Source organism: Macaca fascicularis, chromosome 7 (genome assembly GCF_037993035.2).
Source record: "Macaca fascicularis isolate 582-1 chromosome 7, T2T-MFA8v1.1".
Lineage (NCBI taxonomy): Eukaryota > Metazoa > Chordata > Mammalia > Primates > Cercopithecidae > Macaca > Macaca fascicularis.
The window spans coordinates 120262199-120281908 of record NC_088381.1 but is presented as its reverse complement, the minus strand read 5'-3'; the positions used below and the strand labels follow the sequence as shown (position 1 = coordinate 120281908).

General features: G+C 36.9%; 1 protein-coding gene across 25 annotated transcripts in view; it reads left to right on the top strand.

Annotated features, from left to right (window-relative positions):
- Nucleotides 1–19385, top strand: part of TXNDC16 (thioredoxin domain containing 16) — a 115716-nt gene extending 96331 nt beyond the window's left edge. For 21 of the 25 annotated variants that reach the window (XR_012415795.1, XR_012415798.1, XR_012415793.1 and 18 more), the window contains 3 exons: nucleotides 2900–3060; nucleotides 4242–4432; nucleotides 17393–19385. Coding sequence is in view for 17 of the 25 variants with exons in the window: in XM_073997399.1 (XP_073853500.1) it covers nucleotides 2900–3060; nucleotides 4242–4432; nucleotides 17393–17658 (618 nt within the window). In the remaining 8 variants the exon portion in view is untranslated. Of the gene's footprint in view, nucleotides 1–2899; nucleotides 3061–4241; nucleotides 4433–11816; nucleotides 11979–17392 lie in introns of those variants that run through there. The other 4 variants (XR_012415792.1, XR_010588480.2, XR_010588479.2 and 1 more) reach the window with 3 other exon arrangements.
- Nucleotides 19386–19710: the final 325 nt, after the last annotated feature.

Genomic DNA, 19710 nt, shown 5'->3' with positions numbered 1-19710 from the left:
TTAGAACTCAATTTCCTTCTAAACTCACACATCTCTTGGTCTTTCTCTTTTGACCAGACATAGGAAAGAGTAGGGTCCTTCCACTGGTCCTTCTTTTCACAAATTTATATTCTAGTTAGTCATCTTTTGAAAAACAGGCCTAACTGTTTCACCAATCTGATACAGAAATCTTCTCAGTATTCCCAGGAGCTAGAATACGTATCAAGGCATTACTCATCTGGTCTCACAGTCATATTTGCCTCTTGCATGCCTAACTCTGGCATCCTTCATTATCACTATTCCCAAATATTATGTACACTTTAATAGTTCTCTGCCTATCCTCATGATGTTCCCTATGTCTGGAATCCCTGCTCAAGCACACACGAGACCTTCTTTATCCAGGGTCCAGCTCAAATATCAATTCCTAAAATCATCCATGATCTCCCCTACTGTATTAGTCAGGTTTCTCTAGAGGGACAGAACTAATAGGATAGCTATATATAAAAGGGAGTTTATTAAGTTTTAACTCATAAAATCACAAGGTCCCACAACAGGCCATCTGCAAGCTGAGGAGAAAGGAGAGGCAGTCCGAGTCCCAAAACTGAAGAACTTAGAGTTCAATGTTCGAGGGCAGGAAGCATACAGCACAGGAGAAGATGTAGGCTGGGAGACTAGGCCAGTCTAGTCTTTTTACTTTTTGTTTTGTGTTTTTTCTATTTGTGCTGGCAGCTGATTAGATGGTGCCCACCCCGATTAGGGTGGGTCTGCCTTTTCAAGCCCACTGACTCAAAAATGTTAATCTTTGACAACACCCTCATAGATATACCCAGGATCAATACTTTGCATCCTTCAATCCAATCAAGTTGACACTCAGTATTAACCACCACACCTACCTTGTGATTTTAGCTTAATTTCGAACCAATATTTTTTTTATTGTCATACATTAAATTTTTTATTATAGCAGTCTGTATACTTACCTCTCCCCTCTTGTAAAGTATGAATTCTTTGAAGGCAAGGAAAGGATCTTATTTCTTTATAGATTCAGCACCCAGCTTAACATCTTGAACTTTGTACTCAATAAATGTTTGAATTGAGCAATGGTAACTGAATAAGGAAAGTTATATGCCAGAATTTGGTACTTCAGGATGAACTAGGACTGTATGTAGAGGTGGTTGACACCATTGAAAACAAGCTCATCTGAATTTGTAGTGCAATCTAAAGAAAGGGGAAACTGGTGAGCAGAATGCCAGGATTCTAGCATCACTCCTTCCCACTGTGTAGCTGTGGTGACTTAAGCAAGTTAGTCTCTGTGTCAGCTTCCCCATATGTCAGCTGGGGGTTATCTGTCTGATACAGGATGATGTATCTAGATCACAGGTGTATCCAGAGGATGAAATAATGAACATGGAACTAAAAATGGATAATGGTAGAAGGCTTTATTTTTCTATGTCATTGCTATTTTTAATCCTAAATGTATTAGCATTGTTGTTGCACTTTCCAATTGTTGTTACTAACAGCTTAGACAAATTGTCTTCTACAAATACATTTAAAAATGGTTATTATCTTTTATTTTTTTTCCTTCAATTCCCTCATTTCACAGATTTAAAAACTGGGGTGCAGAGTGATTTGCTCAAAGTTTTATTACTGTGACAATTCCCTGAATCTAGAACCTGGGATTCTGACTTGTAATCAAGTGACTGTTTAAGTCTACCCCATTACAGAAAGGTGTGAAAGAGAGAATAGAAAGAGAGAGAGGATAGACAGTCGTTACTGCTAATATTAACATAATAGAATTTCGGGCCCTTCCTTGAGTGGGAGGTGAGTGAAGAAGTATTTCTAAAATAAAAAGAGTGCAGTGGCCAAAAGAAAGCTTCCTCTTTGTCCTCCGAAGGTTCCATGAAAATAACTTTAAAAAGGCAGATTAATACGAGAAAAGACATACAGAATTTTATATTAATGTGCATAGCATAGGCGAATTGCAGGAGAATGATTACCCCCCATCTTGTTTTTTTTCTTGTTATTGTTGTTGTTTTTGTTTTTGAGACAGAGTCTCACCTGTTACCCAGGCTGAAGTGCTGTGGAACAATCTCAGCTCACTGCCACCTCCATCTTCTGGGTTCAAGTGATTCTCCTGCCTCAGCCTCCGGAGTAGCTGGGATTACAGGCATGCCCCACCGTGCCCAGCTAATATTTGTATTTTTAATAGAGATGGGGTTTTGCCATGTTGGCGAGGCTGGTCTCAAACTCCTGACCTCAGGCGATCTGCCTGCCTCGGCCTCCCAAAGTGCTGGGATTACAGGCATGAGCCATCGCTCCCAGCTGCCTATCTTTTAATTAATAATAAAAATGATAAAAGGATTAGATTTCTAATTTCGTATTAAATTCTTTCAGTTATTTTAAACTCAAAAGAAACGAGATTGGTGTTTGGATTTGTTTTAGCATATTTTTGGTTATTTTACGATTTTAACCATAATATTGGAAAAAGTAAAATTTTATCTATTTTTATTTATTAAGTAATGATAGATGTTAAAATATTTTTTCAGCTTACAGTTTTCTTCAAAATTTTTATGTTAGAGGAAAAATATAACAATTGTGATGTGTGTATTGGTTAGTCTGGTCCAAACTTTAGCATAATAAATTATTAGAAGTGTTACATCTTGTAAAACAGGGGACTCCCTTAAATTAATTTATTCTCAAATTCTCTAAATAGTTTTATTTTGAAAATAACTCAGATGAGGTGGGATTGAATGAGAAGATTGAGATTCATAGTTATTAATATAGTAAAATCTCTACTTAAGTGAAAATGTATTTGAATTACATTTTACAAACTAAAATTGACTGAGCGATTTGAATGTTTTCTATTGTATTCGTTATCATCCCCCATGAATTTTTTGTTGTTGTTATTCCTTTTCTTTGACAGCCAGAAATCACTGTGGAAAATCTTCCCAGTTATTTCAGACTTCAGAAACCATTATTGATTTTGTTCAGTGATGGCAGCATAAATCCTCAGTATAAAAAAGCAATATTGACACTGGTAAAGCAGAAATACTTGGATTCACTTACCCCTTGCTGGTTAAATCTGTAAGTATATTTTTATTTTTTAATATGTAAGAGGTAAAGAAAGTTTAATAATTATTACATTTTCGTTAGGAAACGAAACTCTAACTCTTTGGAGTTAATTTTATGGAATTAAATATGTTATCATGATATTTTAGTAACTAAACTCCCCCAAACAGGGTCCAAAGATTACCTTATTTTAGATTGAATTTTATTCTACAGTAAATTTTTAAAAGCAATAATTCTTCTGATTTTTAAAAGGAATTGATGCCCATTGAGAAAATTTGGCAAATACAGAATGTAAACATTGTGATTTTTGACCTTTTCCTTCAGTTCCTTTTTCTGTACTTCTATATTTTTAAAGTTTAGACAGATTTCCGTGCATTCATCAGCAATATTTCCTAGTATGTTTTCTAGATGTATGGATTGTGTTACATTTAATGTCTGAACAAAATTCACAAATAATATACTGTTTCTTGTTCAGATTCATCAGATGAAAGACATATTTTATTCTTTAGACTCATTTGAAAAATAACAGAAATGGGGCAGTGTACATTTTTGCTGTGAAGAGTTTCACAGTGCATTCTACTGCTTGAGGCAACATTTTCCCATTCCCAGGCAATTAGCATTATGGGTATCTCAGAGTAAAATATTATGTTATAAAATGTGGAATGTGTTACATTAGGAAAACTAAGTATCTTTAACTTAGAGTTTCCTTGTATGAACATAATTATTTCTACTTCTTTAATTTGAAATTAATGTCTTCTTTTTTTCCTGAGAAAAGGCACAATTTTATGGAAAAGAAGTATTTATAAAAATAAGTATCTTGTTATCTTCTAGTTATGTAATAATTTGATTTTTGAGCTGATATATGATCGGATACTTGGCCAAATGTTGGAAGGAAACTATTGGTTGTGTCAAGCCTAAATTGACAAGCCTTTAGGCTATGCCTGCTTTTCATTAAAATTGTCATTGGCTGCCGCTTTTCTCCTAAGTCAAACAAAGTGCCCCATGTTAAAAAGAAACTTCTAAAGAATCCAGTTACTAATAACATAGTCATAGATCTCTTGGTTTTTAGTACATCTTTTCATAAAGTGAACTTACTGGCATGATACTACTTAAAAGTTTAATGTTCTACAAATTACTATTTTCATTATTTTGTTGTAGAAAGAAACATTAATATGTTCAATTGTTCCTTTTTGCAGAAAGAATACTCCAGTGGGGAGACGAATCTTGCGGGCATATTTTGATCCTCTGCCTCCCCTCCCTGTTCTTGTTTTGGTGAATCTGCATTCAGGTGGCCAAGTATTTGCATTTCCTTCAGACCAGGCTATAATTGAAGAAAACCTTGTATTGTGGCTGAAGAAATTAGAAGCAGGACTAGAAAATCATATCAGTAAGTTTTCTGTTTTGTTTAATACATGTAGTTCTGTATTTTGTTCCATAAATGTTAAACTATAAATATAGCAAAAGAATGGTAGGATGAGTTACTAAAATGCTGGTAGCATCATCCATGTGGACAGTCTCTGACTGGGAGGCCAAAGGTTCTAGACTTCAGTCAGTGATCGGCTCCCCTATGAAGGCCTATTTCTTGGATTTTAATTCATTGAGTCCATGTTGTTTGTATAGATCACCTGTGTATTCAAACATGATTTTCGTAATTTATGCCATTAAAAAAATTGTTACAGTGGGAGCTTTGGCCTACCAAAGCATAAGTCTTTCATCTATTTTTATAAAATTTAAAATTGTAAATTTCAGAGGACATTTCTTGTGTAGCTTTTTCCATGTGCATACCAGCTTGTTTTCTTTTTATAACTGTAAGCAAATATGTGGTTTTATAGAAAATGAGAATATTTTACAAATAGTACATTATTGTTATATAAAATTCTGGTTCTAAGTACAGGCATACCTCAGAGATATTGTGGGTTCAGTTTGAGACCACCACAATAAAGCAAATATTGAAATAAAGCAAATCATACAAGTTTTTTGGTTTCTAAGTATATTATAAAAGTTATGTTTACACTATAGTCTATTAAATGTGTAATAGCATTATGTCCAAAAAAATGTTTTTACCTTAATTTTAAAATATTGCTAGAAAATGCCAACAGTTATCTGAGCTTTCAGGGAATTGTAACCTTTTGGCTGTTGGAGGGTCTTGTCTGTGTGTTGATGGCTGCTAACTGACAGGTGGTAGTTGCTGAAGTGCTGAAGTTTGGGCTGTGGCAATTTCTTACAATAAGACAACAATGAAGTTTGCAGCATTGATTGAGCTTTCTTTTCACAAAAGATCTCTCTGTAGTATATGATGCTGTTTGATAGCATTTTATTCACAGTAGAACCTCTTTCAAAATTGGAGTCAATCCTTTGAAACCCTGCTGCTGCTTTATCAACTAAGTTTATGGAATATTCTAAATCCATTGCTGTCATTTCAACAATGTTCATAGCATTTTCAGTAGTTTCCAACTCAAGAAACCACTTCCCTTGCATATTCATGAGAAGCATCCATTCAAGATTCATCGTAATATTGCAGCAATTTAGTTTCACCTTCAGGCACCACTTCTAATTCTAGTTCTCTTGCTGTTTATACCCCATCTGCAGCTACTTTCTCCACTGAAATCTCGAGCCCCACAAAGTGTACAAGGCTTCCTTTTCCTCTGCATTCTTGTCAGCATTTGTTATTTCCTTTGTTTGAGATAAAAGTCATTTTAACTGGGGTGAGGTGATATCTCATTGTAGGTTTGATTTGCTTTTCTCTGATGATCAGAGAAATACTTGTTTTCATAGACCTATTTTCCATTTGAATGTCTTCTTTTCAGAAGTGTCTATTCAGATCTTTTGCCAATTTTTAAATCAGATTATTAGTGTCCCCCCCCCTCCCCAGAGTAGTTTGAGCTCCTTATATTCTCTGGCTATTAATCCCTGGTCAGACAGGTAGTTTGCTAATACTTTCTTCCATTCTGTGGGTTATCTCTTCACATTGCTGATTGTTTATTGTTTCCTTTGCTGTGAACAAAGCTTTTTTTTAACTTGATGTGATCCCATTTGTCCATTTTTGCTTTGGTTGCTTGTGCTTGTAGGGTATTAAGAAATCTTTGCTGGCTAACACGGTGAAATCCCATCTCTATTAAAAATACAAAAAAATTAGCCAGGTGTGGTGGCAGGCACCTGTAGTCCCAGCTACTCTGGAGGCTGAGGCAGGAGAAAGGCGTGAACCTGGGAGGCGGAGCTTGCAGTGAGCGGAGATCATGCCACTGCACTCCAGCCTGGGTGACAGAGGGAGACTCCATCTCAAAAAAAAAAAAAAATCTTTGCCCAGTCCAGTATCCTGGAGAGTTTCTGTAATGTTTTTGTCTAATAATTTATTTTAGTAATTTAAGTTCTTACATTTAAGTCTTTAATATCTTTTGAGTTAAGAGTGAGATAAGGGTCCAGTTTGTTTGTTTTGTATCTTGCAACTTTACTAAATTTGTTGATTAGTTCTAACAGGTCTTTTTGTGGAGTCTTTAGGTGTTTTCTATACATAAGATCATGCTATCTGCAAACAGAAACAATTTAACTTCCTTTCTGATTTGGACAGAGCCAGAATTTTGAACCACAAGAAAATAGATCTTGGCCCAGAATCTATGATCCTGGCTTGTAACATACCATAATATCTACTTTTCTGAAAACATAGAAAAATGTATATTTGTAGTCTGGATGTGTATATATTAATTTATATTCGAATCTTAACCATTTATACATAGTTGTGGCAACAATAGGCCGGTAGCTATAGTTTAAATAAGTAAACATGTAGTAACCTAGATTATTATAGTATATTGAACAAATAGTATGAAATTTGATGTAACGAAAAGTCTCCTAGATACTATATAAGGATTTTATTAGACACTAGATGATCTATCCTAAAATGATATTTTGACACTGTTCCATGACAGAGTCCTGAAATAAGGTTTGTATGTGTGTGTATATATGTAAATATGTATGTATGTGTCTTTGTATGTATATACATATACATTCTGGTATACAAATTCTCAGTATTATGTCAACCATCAGGTATAGTATGAATCTACCATTATAGTTTATATATTTGTATGTATTTCATCAGATATTTATTTTAGGGTCAATCATTACACCAAACCCATTCTTCCTAAGTGATCTGCTTCATTTCTGTCAAGTTAAACAGTTTTAACAAACATATTATGCTTAAATAAAATATGGATTATATTAAAATCATATTATTGAAATATAATTCATATACCATAAAATTCACCCTTTTAGAGTGTACGATTCAGTACTTTTTCATGCATTCCCAAGACCATGCAACTACTACCATTGTTGAATTCCAGAACATTTTCATCACCCCAAAAAGAAACCCCATACCCATTAGCAGTCACTCTCAATTTTCTCCTCTGTGCACCCTTTGGCACCCACTCATCTATTTTATGGGTCTATGGATTTGCCTAATCTAGACATTTCATATAAATGGTATCATATAATATGTGGCTTCTTATGGTCTGGCTTCTTTCACTTATAAGGTTTTCAAGGATCAACCACGTTATAGCATGAACCAGTAGTTCATTCCTTTTTATGGATGAATATTCCACTACATGGATATGTTTCATTTTGTTTATTCCTTAGTTAATGGACAATTGGGTTGCCTTTACTTATGGCGATTATGAATAATGCTGCTGTGAGCATACATGTATATGGTTTTGTGCTTGTCTTTATGCTAGTACTGCACTGTCTTGATTATTGTAGCTTTGTAGTAGGTTTTAAAATTGGGAAATTTGATTACTCCAACTTTGTTTTTCATTTTCTTTTATTTGTGTTTTGTTATTTTTTTTTTTGAGGCAGGGTCTCACTCTGTCCCCAAGGCTGGAGTGCAGGGGTGCAATCATTACTCACTACAGCCCTGAACTCCTGGGCTCAAGGGATTCTCCTACCTCGGCCTTCCAAGTAGCTAGCACTACATGCATGCACCACCAAGCCTGGCTTTGTTTTTTTTGTTTTTGTCTTTGTTTCTGTTTTTGTAGAGATAGGGTCTCACTGTGTTGTCCAGGCTGGTCTGGAACTGCTGGCCTCAAGCAACCCTCCCTCCTCAGCCCCGCAAAGTGTTGGGATTACAGGCATGAGCCACTGCACCTGGCCCTGTTCTTCATTTTCAAGACGATTTTGGCTATTCTGGGTTCCTTTAGATGGTATTTTTGTCTTAATTTTCTGAGGTAATTTATTGGTTTTAATATTTTCCTAGGAAATGGGACAGAATTAATTAAATTCAATTCAATATTTTGTTTAAGTGGATCTGGAAGGAGACCTTTCTGTAGTTATCACTTATCTTTGACTGCTTCATTCTCACCACATGGTATAGGGATCTTTTCAGCTGTAGCTGTTAAACTCCTCAGAAAGTCTGTGTTCACTTCACTGTCTGCATTGCTATTTTATAGAATCAAATGAGTATTGTAATTTTGCAGGTGCAGTGACAGAGTTACCATGGACTCTAAGTCATGATTATGTGTAGCTAGTGCTAGAATGCTTCTCAAACAGAATTACTTAAAAAAAACAAAACAAAAAAAAACGGACATGTTCAAAACATAGAAACCTGAGCTCCTGACCTAGCTTCCTTGATTACTATGTGGCTCTAGGCAAGTCATTCTTGGTTTCCTCCTGTACAACTATAGAATGAGTTTAATAGTTTCCACTCTGAATACATCACATAGTTATTTAAAAGATGTATGCGGAGGCACTTTGTAAAGTGTAAACTCTAATGTATTATCATCACCTATGTAAAGATCTTTTCCTGCAAGGAGCATACCTGAGGGCTTTGATTCCTCAGCTCAAACCATTACCCAGAGGAAAGAATCAGTGTAATAATTCTGAGTTTTCTGAGAGACTGGCACGTCTTTGATTGCAATTTTGTTAATGTCTTTGCCAGCTCATTCTTTGTGGGTTTCCGTCATTTCTGTGCATCACTGCTCCTATTCTTAAATTAATCCTGTAGCCTCTGCAGCAGGAAGAAGAAAACTAAACAGTCTCTGCATATTGGATTCTGCCTTCTGTGTTAGCAGGGTCTGCTGTCGGCATCTCTTGTAGATAGATCTTTGCCATCAGTGGTGTTCTGAGATGGGGTTGGGGTGGGGTGGGTTGTAGGGACATTCTGGAAATAGTCTAAATCAGTAACATGGTGCCACTGGTTTCCACCTCACCTTACTTGTTCCATATCTTAATTTCTGTGAAACTGTGGCCACTGGCAATTCTTTTTTTTTTTATTTTTGTTTTTTAATTTTTATTTTTTTTCTTTTTTATTCAAGTTCTAGGGTACATGTGCACAATGTGCAGGTTTGTTACATATGTATACTTGTGCCATGTTGGTGTGCTGCACCCATCAACTCGTCAGCACCCATCAACTCGCCATTTACATCAGGTATAACTCCCAATGCCATCCCTCCTGCCTCCCCACTTCCCATAATAGGCCCCAGTGTGTGATGTTCCCCTTCCAGAGTCCAAGTAATCTGATTGTTCAATTCCCACCTATGAGTGAGAACATGCGGTGTTTGGTTTTCTGTTCTTGTGATAGTTTGCTGAGAATGATGGTTTCCAGCTGCATCCATGTCCCTACAAAGGACACGAACTCATCCTTTTTTATGGCTTCATAGTATTCCATGGTGTATATGTGCCACATTTTCTTAATCCAGTCTGTCACTGATGGACATTTGGGTTGATTCCAAGTCTTTGCTATTGTGAATAGTGCTGCAATAAACATACGTGTGCATGTGTCTTTATAGCAGCATGATTTATAATCCTTTGGGTATATCCCCAGTAATGGGATGGCTGGGTCATATGGTACCTCTAGTTCTAGATCCTTGAGGAATCGCCATGCTGTTTTCCACAATGGTTGAACCAGTTTACAATCCCACCAACAGTGTAAAAGTGTTCCTATTTCTCCACATCCTCTCCAGCACCTGTTCTTTCCTGACTTTTAAATGATTGCCATTCTAACAGGTGTGAGATGGTATCTCATTGTGGTTTTGATTTGCATTTCTCTGATGGCCAGTGATGATGAGCATTTTTTCATGTGTCTGTTGGCTGTATGCATGTCTTCTTTTGAGAAATGTCTGTTCATATCCTTTGCCCACTTTTTGATGGGGTTGTTTGTTTTTTTCTCGTAAATTTGAGTTCTTCGTAGGTTCTGGATATTACCCCTTTGTCAGATGAGTAGATTGCAAAAATTTTCTCCCATTCTGTAGGTTGCCTGTTCACTCTGATGGTAGTTTCTTTTGCTGTGCAGAAGCTCTTTAGTTTAACTAGATCCCATTTGTCAATTTTGGCTTTTGTTGCCGTTGCTTTTGGGGTTTTAGATATGAAGTCCTTGCCCATACCTATGTCCTGAATAGTATTCCCTAGGTTTTCTTCTAGGGTTTTTATGGTTTTAGGTCTAACATTTAAGTCTCTAATCCATCTTGAATTAATTTTCGTATAAGGAGTAAGGAAAGGATCCAGTTTCAGCTTTCTACTTATGGCTAGCCAATTTTCCCAGCACCATTTATTAAATAGGGAATCCTTTCCCCATTTCTTGTTTCTCTCAGGTTTGTCAAAGATCAGATGGCTGTAGATGTGTGGTATTATTTCTGAGGGCTCTGTTCTGTTCCATTGGTCTGTATCTCTGTTTTGGTACCAGTACCATGCTGTTTTGGTTACTGGAGCCTTGTAGTATAGTTTGAAGTCAGGTAGCATGATGCCTCCAGCTTTGTTCTTTTGACTTAGGATTGTCTTGGCAATGCGAGCTCTTTTTTGGTTCCATATGAACTTTAAAGCAGTATCTTCCAATTCTATGAAGAAACTAATTGGTAGCTAGATGGGAATGGCATTGAATCTATAAATTACCTTGGGCAGTATGGCCATTTTCATGATATTGATTCTTCCTATCCATGAGCATGGTATGTTCTTCCATTTGTTTGTGTCCTCTTTTATTTCACTGAGCAGTGGTTTGTAGTTCTCCTTGAAGAGGTCCTTCACATCCCTTGTAAGTTGGATTCCTAGGTATTTTATTCTCTTTGAAGCAGTTGTGAATAGAAGTTCATTCATGATTTGGCTCTCTGTTTGTTTGTTACTGGTGTATAAGAATGCTTGTGATTTTTGCGCATTAATTTTGTATCCTGAGACTTTGCTGAAGCTGCTTATAGGCTTAAGGAGATTTTGGGCTGAGATGATGGGGTTTTCTAAATATACAATCATGTCATCTGCAAAGAGGGACAATTTGACTTCTTCTTTTCCTAACTGAATACCCTTGATTTCTTTCTCTTGCCTGATTGCCCTAGCCAGAACTTCCAACACTGTGTTGAATAGGAGTGGTGAGAGAGGGCATCCCTGTCTTGTGCCAGTTTTCAAAGGGAATGCTTCCAGTTTTTGCCCATTCAGTATGATATTGGCTGTGGGTTTGTCATAAATAGCTCTTATTATTTTGAGATACGTTCCATCAATACCGAATTTATTGAGAGTTTTTAGCATGAAGGGCTGTTGAATTTTGTCAAAGGCCTTTTCTGCATCTATTGAGATAATCATGTGGTTTTTGTCTTTGGTTCTGTTTATATGCTGGATTATGTTTATAGATTTCTGAATGTTGAACCAGCCTTGCATCCCAGGGATGAAGCCCACTTGATCATGGTGGATAAGCTTTTTGATGTGCTGCTGGATTCAGTTTGCCAGTATTTTATTGAGGATTTTTGCATCCATGTTCATCAGGGATATTGGTCTAAAATTCTCTTTTTTTGTTGTGTCTCTGCCAGGTTTTGGTATCAGGATGATGTTGGCCTCATAAAATGAGTTAGGGAGAATTCCCTCTTTTTCTGTTGATTGGAATAGTTTCAGAAGGAATGGTACCAGCTCCTCCTTGTACCTTCAGTGGAATTCGGCTGTGAATCCGTCTGGTCCTGGACTTTTTTTGATTGGTAGGCTATTAATTATTGCCTCAATTTCAGAGCCTGCTATTCAGAGTCTATTTAGGGATTCAACTTCTTCCTGGTTTAGTCTTGGGAGGGTGTAAGTGTCCAGGAAATTATCCATTTCTTCTAGGTTTTCTAGTTTAATTGCATAGAGGTGTTTACAGTATTCTCTGATCGTAGTTTGTATTTCTGTGGGGTCGGTGGTGATATCCCTTTTATCATTTTTTATTGCGTCTATTTGATTCTTCTCTCTTTTCTTCTTTATTAATCTTGCTAGCAGTCTATCAATTTTGTTGATCTTTTCAGAAAACCAGCTCCGGGATTCATTGATTTTTTGGAGAGTTTTTTGTGTCTCTATCTCCTTCAGTTCTGCTCTGATCTTAGTTATTTCTTGCCTTCTGCTAGCTTTTGAATGTGTTTGCTCTTGCTTCTGTAGTTCTTTTAATTGTGATGTTAGGGTGTCAATTTTAGATCTTTCCTGCTTTCTCTTGTGGGCATTTAGTGCTATAAATTTCCCTCTACACACTGCTTTAAATGTGTCCCAGAGATTCTGGTATGTTGTATCTTTGTTCTCATTGGTTTCAAAGAACATCTTTATTTTCGCCTTCATTTCGTTATGTACCCAGTAGTCATTCAGCAGCAGGTTGTTCAGTTTCCATGTAGGTGAGTGGTTTTGATTTATTTTCTTAGTCCTGAGTTCTAGTTTGATTGCACTGTGGTCTGAGAGACAGTTTGTTATAATTTCTGTTCTTTTGCATTTGCTGAGGAGTGCTTTACTTCCAACTATGTGGTCAATTTTGGAATAAGTGTGATGTGGTGCTGAGAAGAATGTATATTCTGTTGATTTGGGGTGGAGAGTTCTGTAGATGTCTATTAGGTCCGCTTGATGCAGAGTTGAGTTCAATTCCTGGATATCCTTGTTAACTTTCTGTCTTGTTGATCTGTCTAATGTTGACAATGGGGTGTTGAAGTCTCCCATTATTATTGTATGGGAGTCTAAGTGTCTTTGTAAGTCTCTAAGGACTTGCTTTATGAATCTGGGTGCTCCTGTATTGGGCGCATATATATTTAGGATAGTCAGTTCTTCCTGTTGAATTGATCCCTTTACCATTATGTAATGGCCTTGTTTGTCTCTTTTGATCTTTGATGGTTTAAAGTCTGTTTTATCAGTGACTAGGATTTCAACCCCTGCTTTTTTTTTTTTTGTTTTCCATTTGCTTGGTAGATCTTCCTCCATCCCTTTATTTTGAGCCTATGGGTGTCTCTTCATGTGAGATGGGTCTTCTGAATACAGCAAACTGATGGGTCTTGACTCTTTATCCAATTTGCCAGTCTGTGTCTTTTAATTGGACCATTTAGTCCATTTACATTTAAGGTTAATATTGTTATGTGTGAACTTGATCCTGTCATTGTGATATTAGCTGGTTATTTTGCTCGTTAGTTTATGCAGTTTCTTCCTAGCATCGATGGTCTTTACATTTTGGCATGTTTTGTCAATGGCTGGTACCAGTTGTTCCTTTCCATGTTTAGTGCTTCCTTCAGGATCTCTTGTAGGGCAGGTCTGGTGGTGACAAAATCTCTAAGCATTTGCTTGTCTGTAAAGGATTTTATTTCTCCTTCACTGATGAAACTTAGTTTGGCTGGATATGAAATTCTGGGTTGAAAATTCTTTTCTTTAATAATATTGAATATTGGCCCCCACTCTCTTCTGGCTTGTAGAGTTTCTGCCGAGAGATCTGCTGTTAGTCTGATGGGCTTCCCTTTGTGGGTAACCTGACCTTTCTCTCTGGCTGCCCTTAACATTTTTTCCTTCATTTCAACTTTGGCGAATCTGACAATTGTGTGTCTTGCAATTGCTCTTCTTGAGGAGTATCTTTGTGGCATTCTTTATATTTCCTGAATTTGAATGTTGGCCTGCGTTACTAGGTTGGGGAAGTTCTCCTGGATGATATCCTGAAGAGTGTTTTCCAACTTGGTTCCATTTTCCCCCTCACTTTCAGGCACATCAATCAGATGTAGATTTGGTCTTTTCACATAATCCTATACTTATTGGAGGCTTTGTTCATTTCTTTTTCCTTTTTTTCCTCTAGATTTCTCTTCTCGCTTCATTTTATTCATTTGATCTTCAATCATTGATACTCTTTCTTCCAGTTGATCGAGTCGGTTACTGAAGCTTGTGCATTTGTCACGTATTTCTTGTGTCATGGTTTTTATCTCTGTCAGTTCGTTTATGCCCTTCTCTGCATTGATTATTCTAGTTATCCATTCTTCCATTCTTTTTTTCAAGATTTTTAGTTTCTTTGCGCTGGGTACGTAGTTCCTCCTTTAGCTCTGAGAAGTTTGATCAACTAAAGCCTTCTGTCAACTCGTCAAAGTCATTCTCCGTCCAGCTTCGATCCGTTGCTGGTGATGAGCTGTGTTCCTTTGGAGGGGGAGATGCGCTCTGATTTTTTTAATTTCCAGCTTTTCTGGCCTGCTTTTTCCCCATCTTTGTGGTTTTATCTGCCTTTGGTCTTTGATGCTGGTGACGTACTAATGGGGTTTTGGTGTGGGTGTCCTTTCTGTTTGTTAGTTTTCCTTCTAACAGTCAGGACCCTCATCTGTAGGTCTGTCGGAGATTGCTTGAGGTCCACTCCAGACCCTGTTTGCCTGGGTATCAGCAGCAGAGGCTGCAGAAGATAGAATATTGCTGAACAGCGAGTGCTGCTCTCTGATTCTTGCTCTGGAAATTTCGTCTCAGGGGTGTACCCCGCCGTGTGAGGTGTGAGGTGTCGGTCTGCACCTAGTGGGGGATGTCTCCCAGTTCGGCTACTCAGGGGTCAGGAACCCACTTGAGCAGGCAGTCTGTCTGTTCTCAGATCTCAACCTTCGTGCTGGGAGATCCATGGCTCTCTTCAAAGCTGTCAGACAGCTGTCAGACTCCACCCAGAGGTGGAGTCTACAGAGACAGGCAGGCCTCCTTGAGCTGAGGTGGACTTCATCCAGTTCGAGCTTCCCAGAGGCTTTGTTTACCTACTTAAGCCTCAGCAATGGCGGGCGCCCCTCCCCCAGCCTCGCTGCCGCCTTGCAGTTAGATCTCAGACTGCTCTGCCAGCAATGACGGAGGCTCTGTGGGCGTGGGACCCTCCAGGCCAGGTGTGGGATATAATCACCTGGTATGCCATTTGCTAAGACTCTTGGTAAAGCGCCGTAGTAGGGTGGGAGTTACCCAATTTTCCATGTGTTGTGTGTCTCAGTTTCCCTTGGCCAGGAAAAGGGATTCCCTTCCCCCTTGTGCTTCCCAGGTGAGGCGATGCCTCGCTCTGCTTCAGCTCTCGCTGGTCAGGCTGCAGCAGCTGACCAGCACCAATTGTCCTGCTGTCCCCAGTGAGATGAACCCGGTACCTCAGTTGAAAATGCAGAAATCACCTGTCTTCTGTGTTGCTCACGTTGGGAGCTGGAGGCTTGAGCTGTTCCTATTCAGCCATCTTGCTCTTTCTGGCAATTCTTATTTGAGATTTACACTTAACTTTGGCCCAGTTCCCTGATCTTTGTATGCTTTGGTCTTCTCATCTATAAAATTGTAAAGATTAAATGAATAATGCATGTGTATAGTAAAGGCTCAATAAATGTTAATTAGTATTATTTATCGTCAATACTGATTTCATGAATAATGTATTTGTTACCCTATGTTGTTACTGTTTTATTTGCAGTTGAAAACCTTAAGATCTTTGTAGAGTACCTTCAGCAAGTAATTAGCAGAATTGGGATGTTTCAGGCATTTTATCATAGTCTCAGACCATTAGGCTGCAGTGTTGACCTTAAAAATAAATATTCTTAAATATAATATTTGCTACATGCTACACTTTAAACTGGACTCTTTGTTGTTGTTGAGACAGTGTCACACTCTCTCATCCAGGTTTGAGTGCAATGGTGTAAACACGGCTCATTGCAGCCTCAACCATCTGGGCTCAAGTGAATCTTCCACCTCAACCTCTCGAGTAGCCGGAACTACAGGCGCGTGCCACCGTGCCCAGAAAATTTTTTTTATTTTTTTATTTTTTGTAGAGAAGGGTTCCCACTATGTTGCCCAGGCTAGTCTTGAAGTCCTGGGGTCAAGGTATCCTCCCATCTTTGCTTCCCAAAGTGGTGGGATTACACATGTGAGCCACCATGCCCAGCCTAAACTGGGCTCTTACAGATACTTTAATATACATTTATCTGCATATTGCAAACTACTTCTTCTCACCTGTTCATTATATTCATTATATTCAAGAAAATATATCATCTGTTTGTCACTTTTGAACCTGCTAACCTGGCAACACCAAGATTTCATATAGTTGAGTATGAGTGAAGAAATTATATATCAATAAGCAAAGTACAGCTGTACTGCATGTATAATATACAGATTTTTGTTTGAGCTTTAGGAAATTGCAATTTATATGATTTTTCTAAGTTCTTAAAGATACTCAATTTATGAGAGATGCTCAAGTTTATATCTTATGAGCATTTATTTTTTAGCGTGTAACAGTGCATAGATTTTTCATTGGAATTTATATTTAAAAGGTTTACTTTGTACATTTCCTTATATAGTTTATTTTTTAAAATAGTATCCTAAATGGGACAACTAAATTTTGAAACTGTTTTGTAAACTGTCTAGTAAATGGAAGACAGTTAGCTAATTTATCTCATGTTATCAGCTTTAATCAGTTTTCCTCTTTTACTAACCAATATTTTAAAATAATGTTAAGATTCATTGTAATGAAGCTTATCTAAGAAAAATTATTTAATCACTATGTATAGAGTACAGTTGATTCCACAGCAATTTTTAATTATTTCTTGTCTATAATTATTTTTATAAAATGAACTTGTTTTCATAAAGTGTGTGGAAAAGATGTTAATCAAAAGCTTCAACAACAGAAAATGCTTTAAAATGTAAGGAAACACTTGTATAAATAACTATATAATAAATAATTACATATGTTCCAGATTTTTTTTCTTGAATGATTTATAAGAAATAGTTACATTTCTTTGGCAGTAAAGAGGGAAGCAAGTGACTCTTTCATTTAACATTTTACATATAACGTTTTACATATGTGTTTGTGATCTTGTTACACATATTGCTATTTTTCAAAACTTCAACAGAGGTTAATTGGCATTGAGATTCTGGACCTTTTTCCCCGTATTCATGCTTATCTTTTTGAAAGAAAATAATAGTCTGTAAATGTAATCTAAAAATGAAAATGGCTAGTAATGACAAATATATCAAGTTTCTTGTTGACGATGACAATTTAAAAATTCCTAACTTTGCTTAGATAAGTAAAACTAATAAAGCTTTCACTTCTACATATGTGTTTTTCAAAATAAAACATTTTCGAGTATGTTGATGTGACAATTTTATAGCTGTTAATCTTTAACCTTTGATTGTTTCTTCCTTCCAGCAATTTTACCTGCTCAGGAATGGAAACCTCCTCTTCCAGCTTACGATTTTCTAAGTATGATGGATGCTGCAACATCTCAACATAGCACTAGGAAAATTCCCAAGTGTATGAAAGAAACAGATGTACAGGAGAATGATAAGGAACAACATGAAGATAAATCGGCAGTCAGAAAAGAACCGATTGAAACTCTGAGAATAAAGCATTGGAATAGAAGTAATTGGTTTAAAGAAGCAGAAAAATCATTTAGGCATGATAAAGAGTTATGATGCTCAAAGGTGAACTAATTTTATAGGGCTGTGGTTTCCAAAATTTTTTTGGCATACTAGACTTAATTTATTTCCTTAAAGAATAATACTAAATCATTTCAAGTTTGTAGACTAGTGCCGTCCAATAGAATTATAATACAAGTCACATGTTTTATTTAAAATTTTCTAGTAACTAAGCAAAGTAAAAGTGAGCAGGGCAAAATAATTTTGATATTATTTTTCACCCAGTAGTATGCCCAAAATAGCTAAATTAATATAAAAATTATTAATGAGGTATTTTACATCCTTTTTTATACCAAGTCTTCAAAATACAGTACATATTTTATACTTACTGCATTTCTTACTTCCGAGTAGCCATATTTCAGGTGTTCATTAGCCATATGTGGCCTGTTAGACAAAAACTAGCATCACTAACTTAGTTCTAGCCGTGATTTATACTTGGATTAAAATTAAAATGTAACTCTGATCACAGTTAACTCCGCAGTGCATTCATGCAGCTGGCAGTTATATTTGTTTTGTTGTAGTCATGATATTGAAATCAGTGTTTGTCAACCCGGGGGCAGTTTGGCTCCTCAGGGGATATTTAGCAATGTTGGGAGACATTTGTGATGTCATGACTAGGGCAGTTATTGGCATTTAGTGAGTAGAGGCCAGGGATGCTGCTAAATAACCTACATTGGACAGCACCCCCCCCACAACAAAGAATTACCCTTCCCAAAATATTAGTAGTGCCAAGGCTGAGTAACCTTGGGTGAGGTAACCTGTGGCAGACTAGGTTTCCAGAATTTCCTGGTTCTGCTCAAGTATCATGTTTGAAAAAATTTTGGCTATTAAAGATATGTATTAGATGGTCTTATCCTGATTATTACCTGGATACAACTTGATCTTTTCTAATATTTTCAGAAAGTGATGGGATAACCCTAGAAGAGGACTCAGAATGATATTTATATTTTAAGGGAGGCTTAAAACCTGCTCTTATTTCTACAACTTATATGGCTAAATTTCAGATTGAACAGGAATTCAGCATTCTGCCATCTCCTCATGGAAAGAGAGGCTCCTTCATCTGAAGCGTCTCTGAAATATACCCTTGCAAGCTTCAGACAAACCATTTTGTCTCCCTGAGCCACAGGGCCTCATCTGTGAGGGAGGGAAAGATTAGCCAAAGAGTAAATTTTCATTCCAAATCACTTAGCTGTTAGACTGATCTGTTTGTAGCAGTTGTTTGTCTCATTTTTGCTCTGTGCATTTTTTGAGACATTTGTTGAGAATATTCTATTTGGTGCTCTACTGTATTTTTCATTTTAGTATCTACTTGGTATCTTGTTCTTTAAATTATCTTCATGTATGGTTTGCCTGATACAACTGAGTTTTATAACTGAAATTTAAGGAATCAAACAGCTAAAATTCAGTAAGTGCATGTATTTCCTTATAACATAGACCCTTTGCTACTCTCAGCACCCTCTCCTCAATTTTTTTCCAGTAGCATGTGATGCCTTATTAATTCAACTCATTTTCATTTGCTTGTATTTCTAATATGGGATCTATGAGAGTGAACTCTAAATATGGTTTGTAGTAATAAAACATCATTAGCCTAATTATTAGAAAATGCTAATTAAGTACCAGCACATAGAAGCATGAAATTGCTTAGTCATTGTACCTTTGTCAGCAATTTTGACAGTCATTAATGTTTGTAATAATTTTAAATAAAGTATCTGGGTTTCAGACTACCTTCACAAGCCTTCTTGAGTCTCTACTGTGCCCTCTCTTGGACTACTCTCCCTCTATCAGTTGGGTTTCTTTGGTTACAAGCAACAGAAATTCAACTTTGGCTCACTTAAGCAAAATGAGAATATTGGATAATTCAGAGAAGAAAAATTAAACTAGGCTTTCAAAGGATAGGAACTAAGTCTGTTCTATGTAATAGGAACTAACAAGTCAGTGAAGAATCAGTTTCAACAGAGATACTATCTTTTATGACTCAGGGAGTCCTGGGAAAGTTGGGTTGGGGACCACTAGTCACTTTAATTGATGGTCCTAACAGTACTTTCAAAT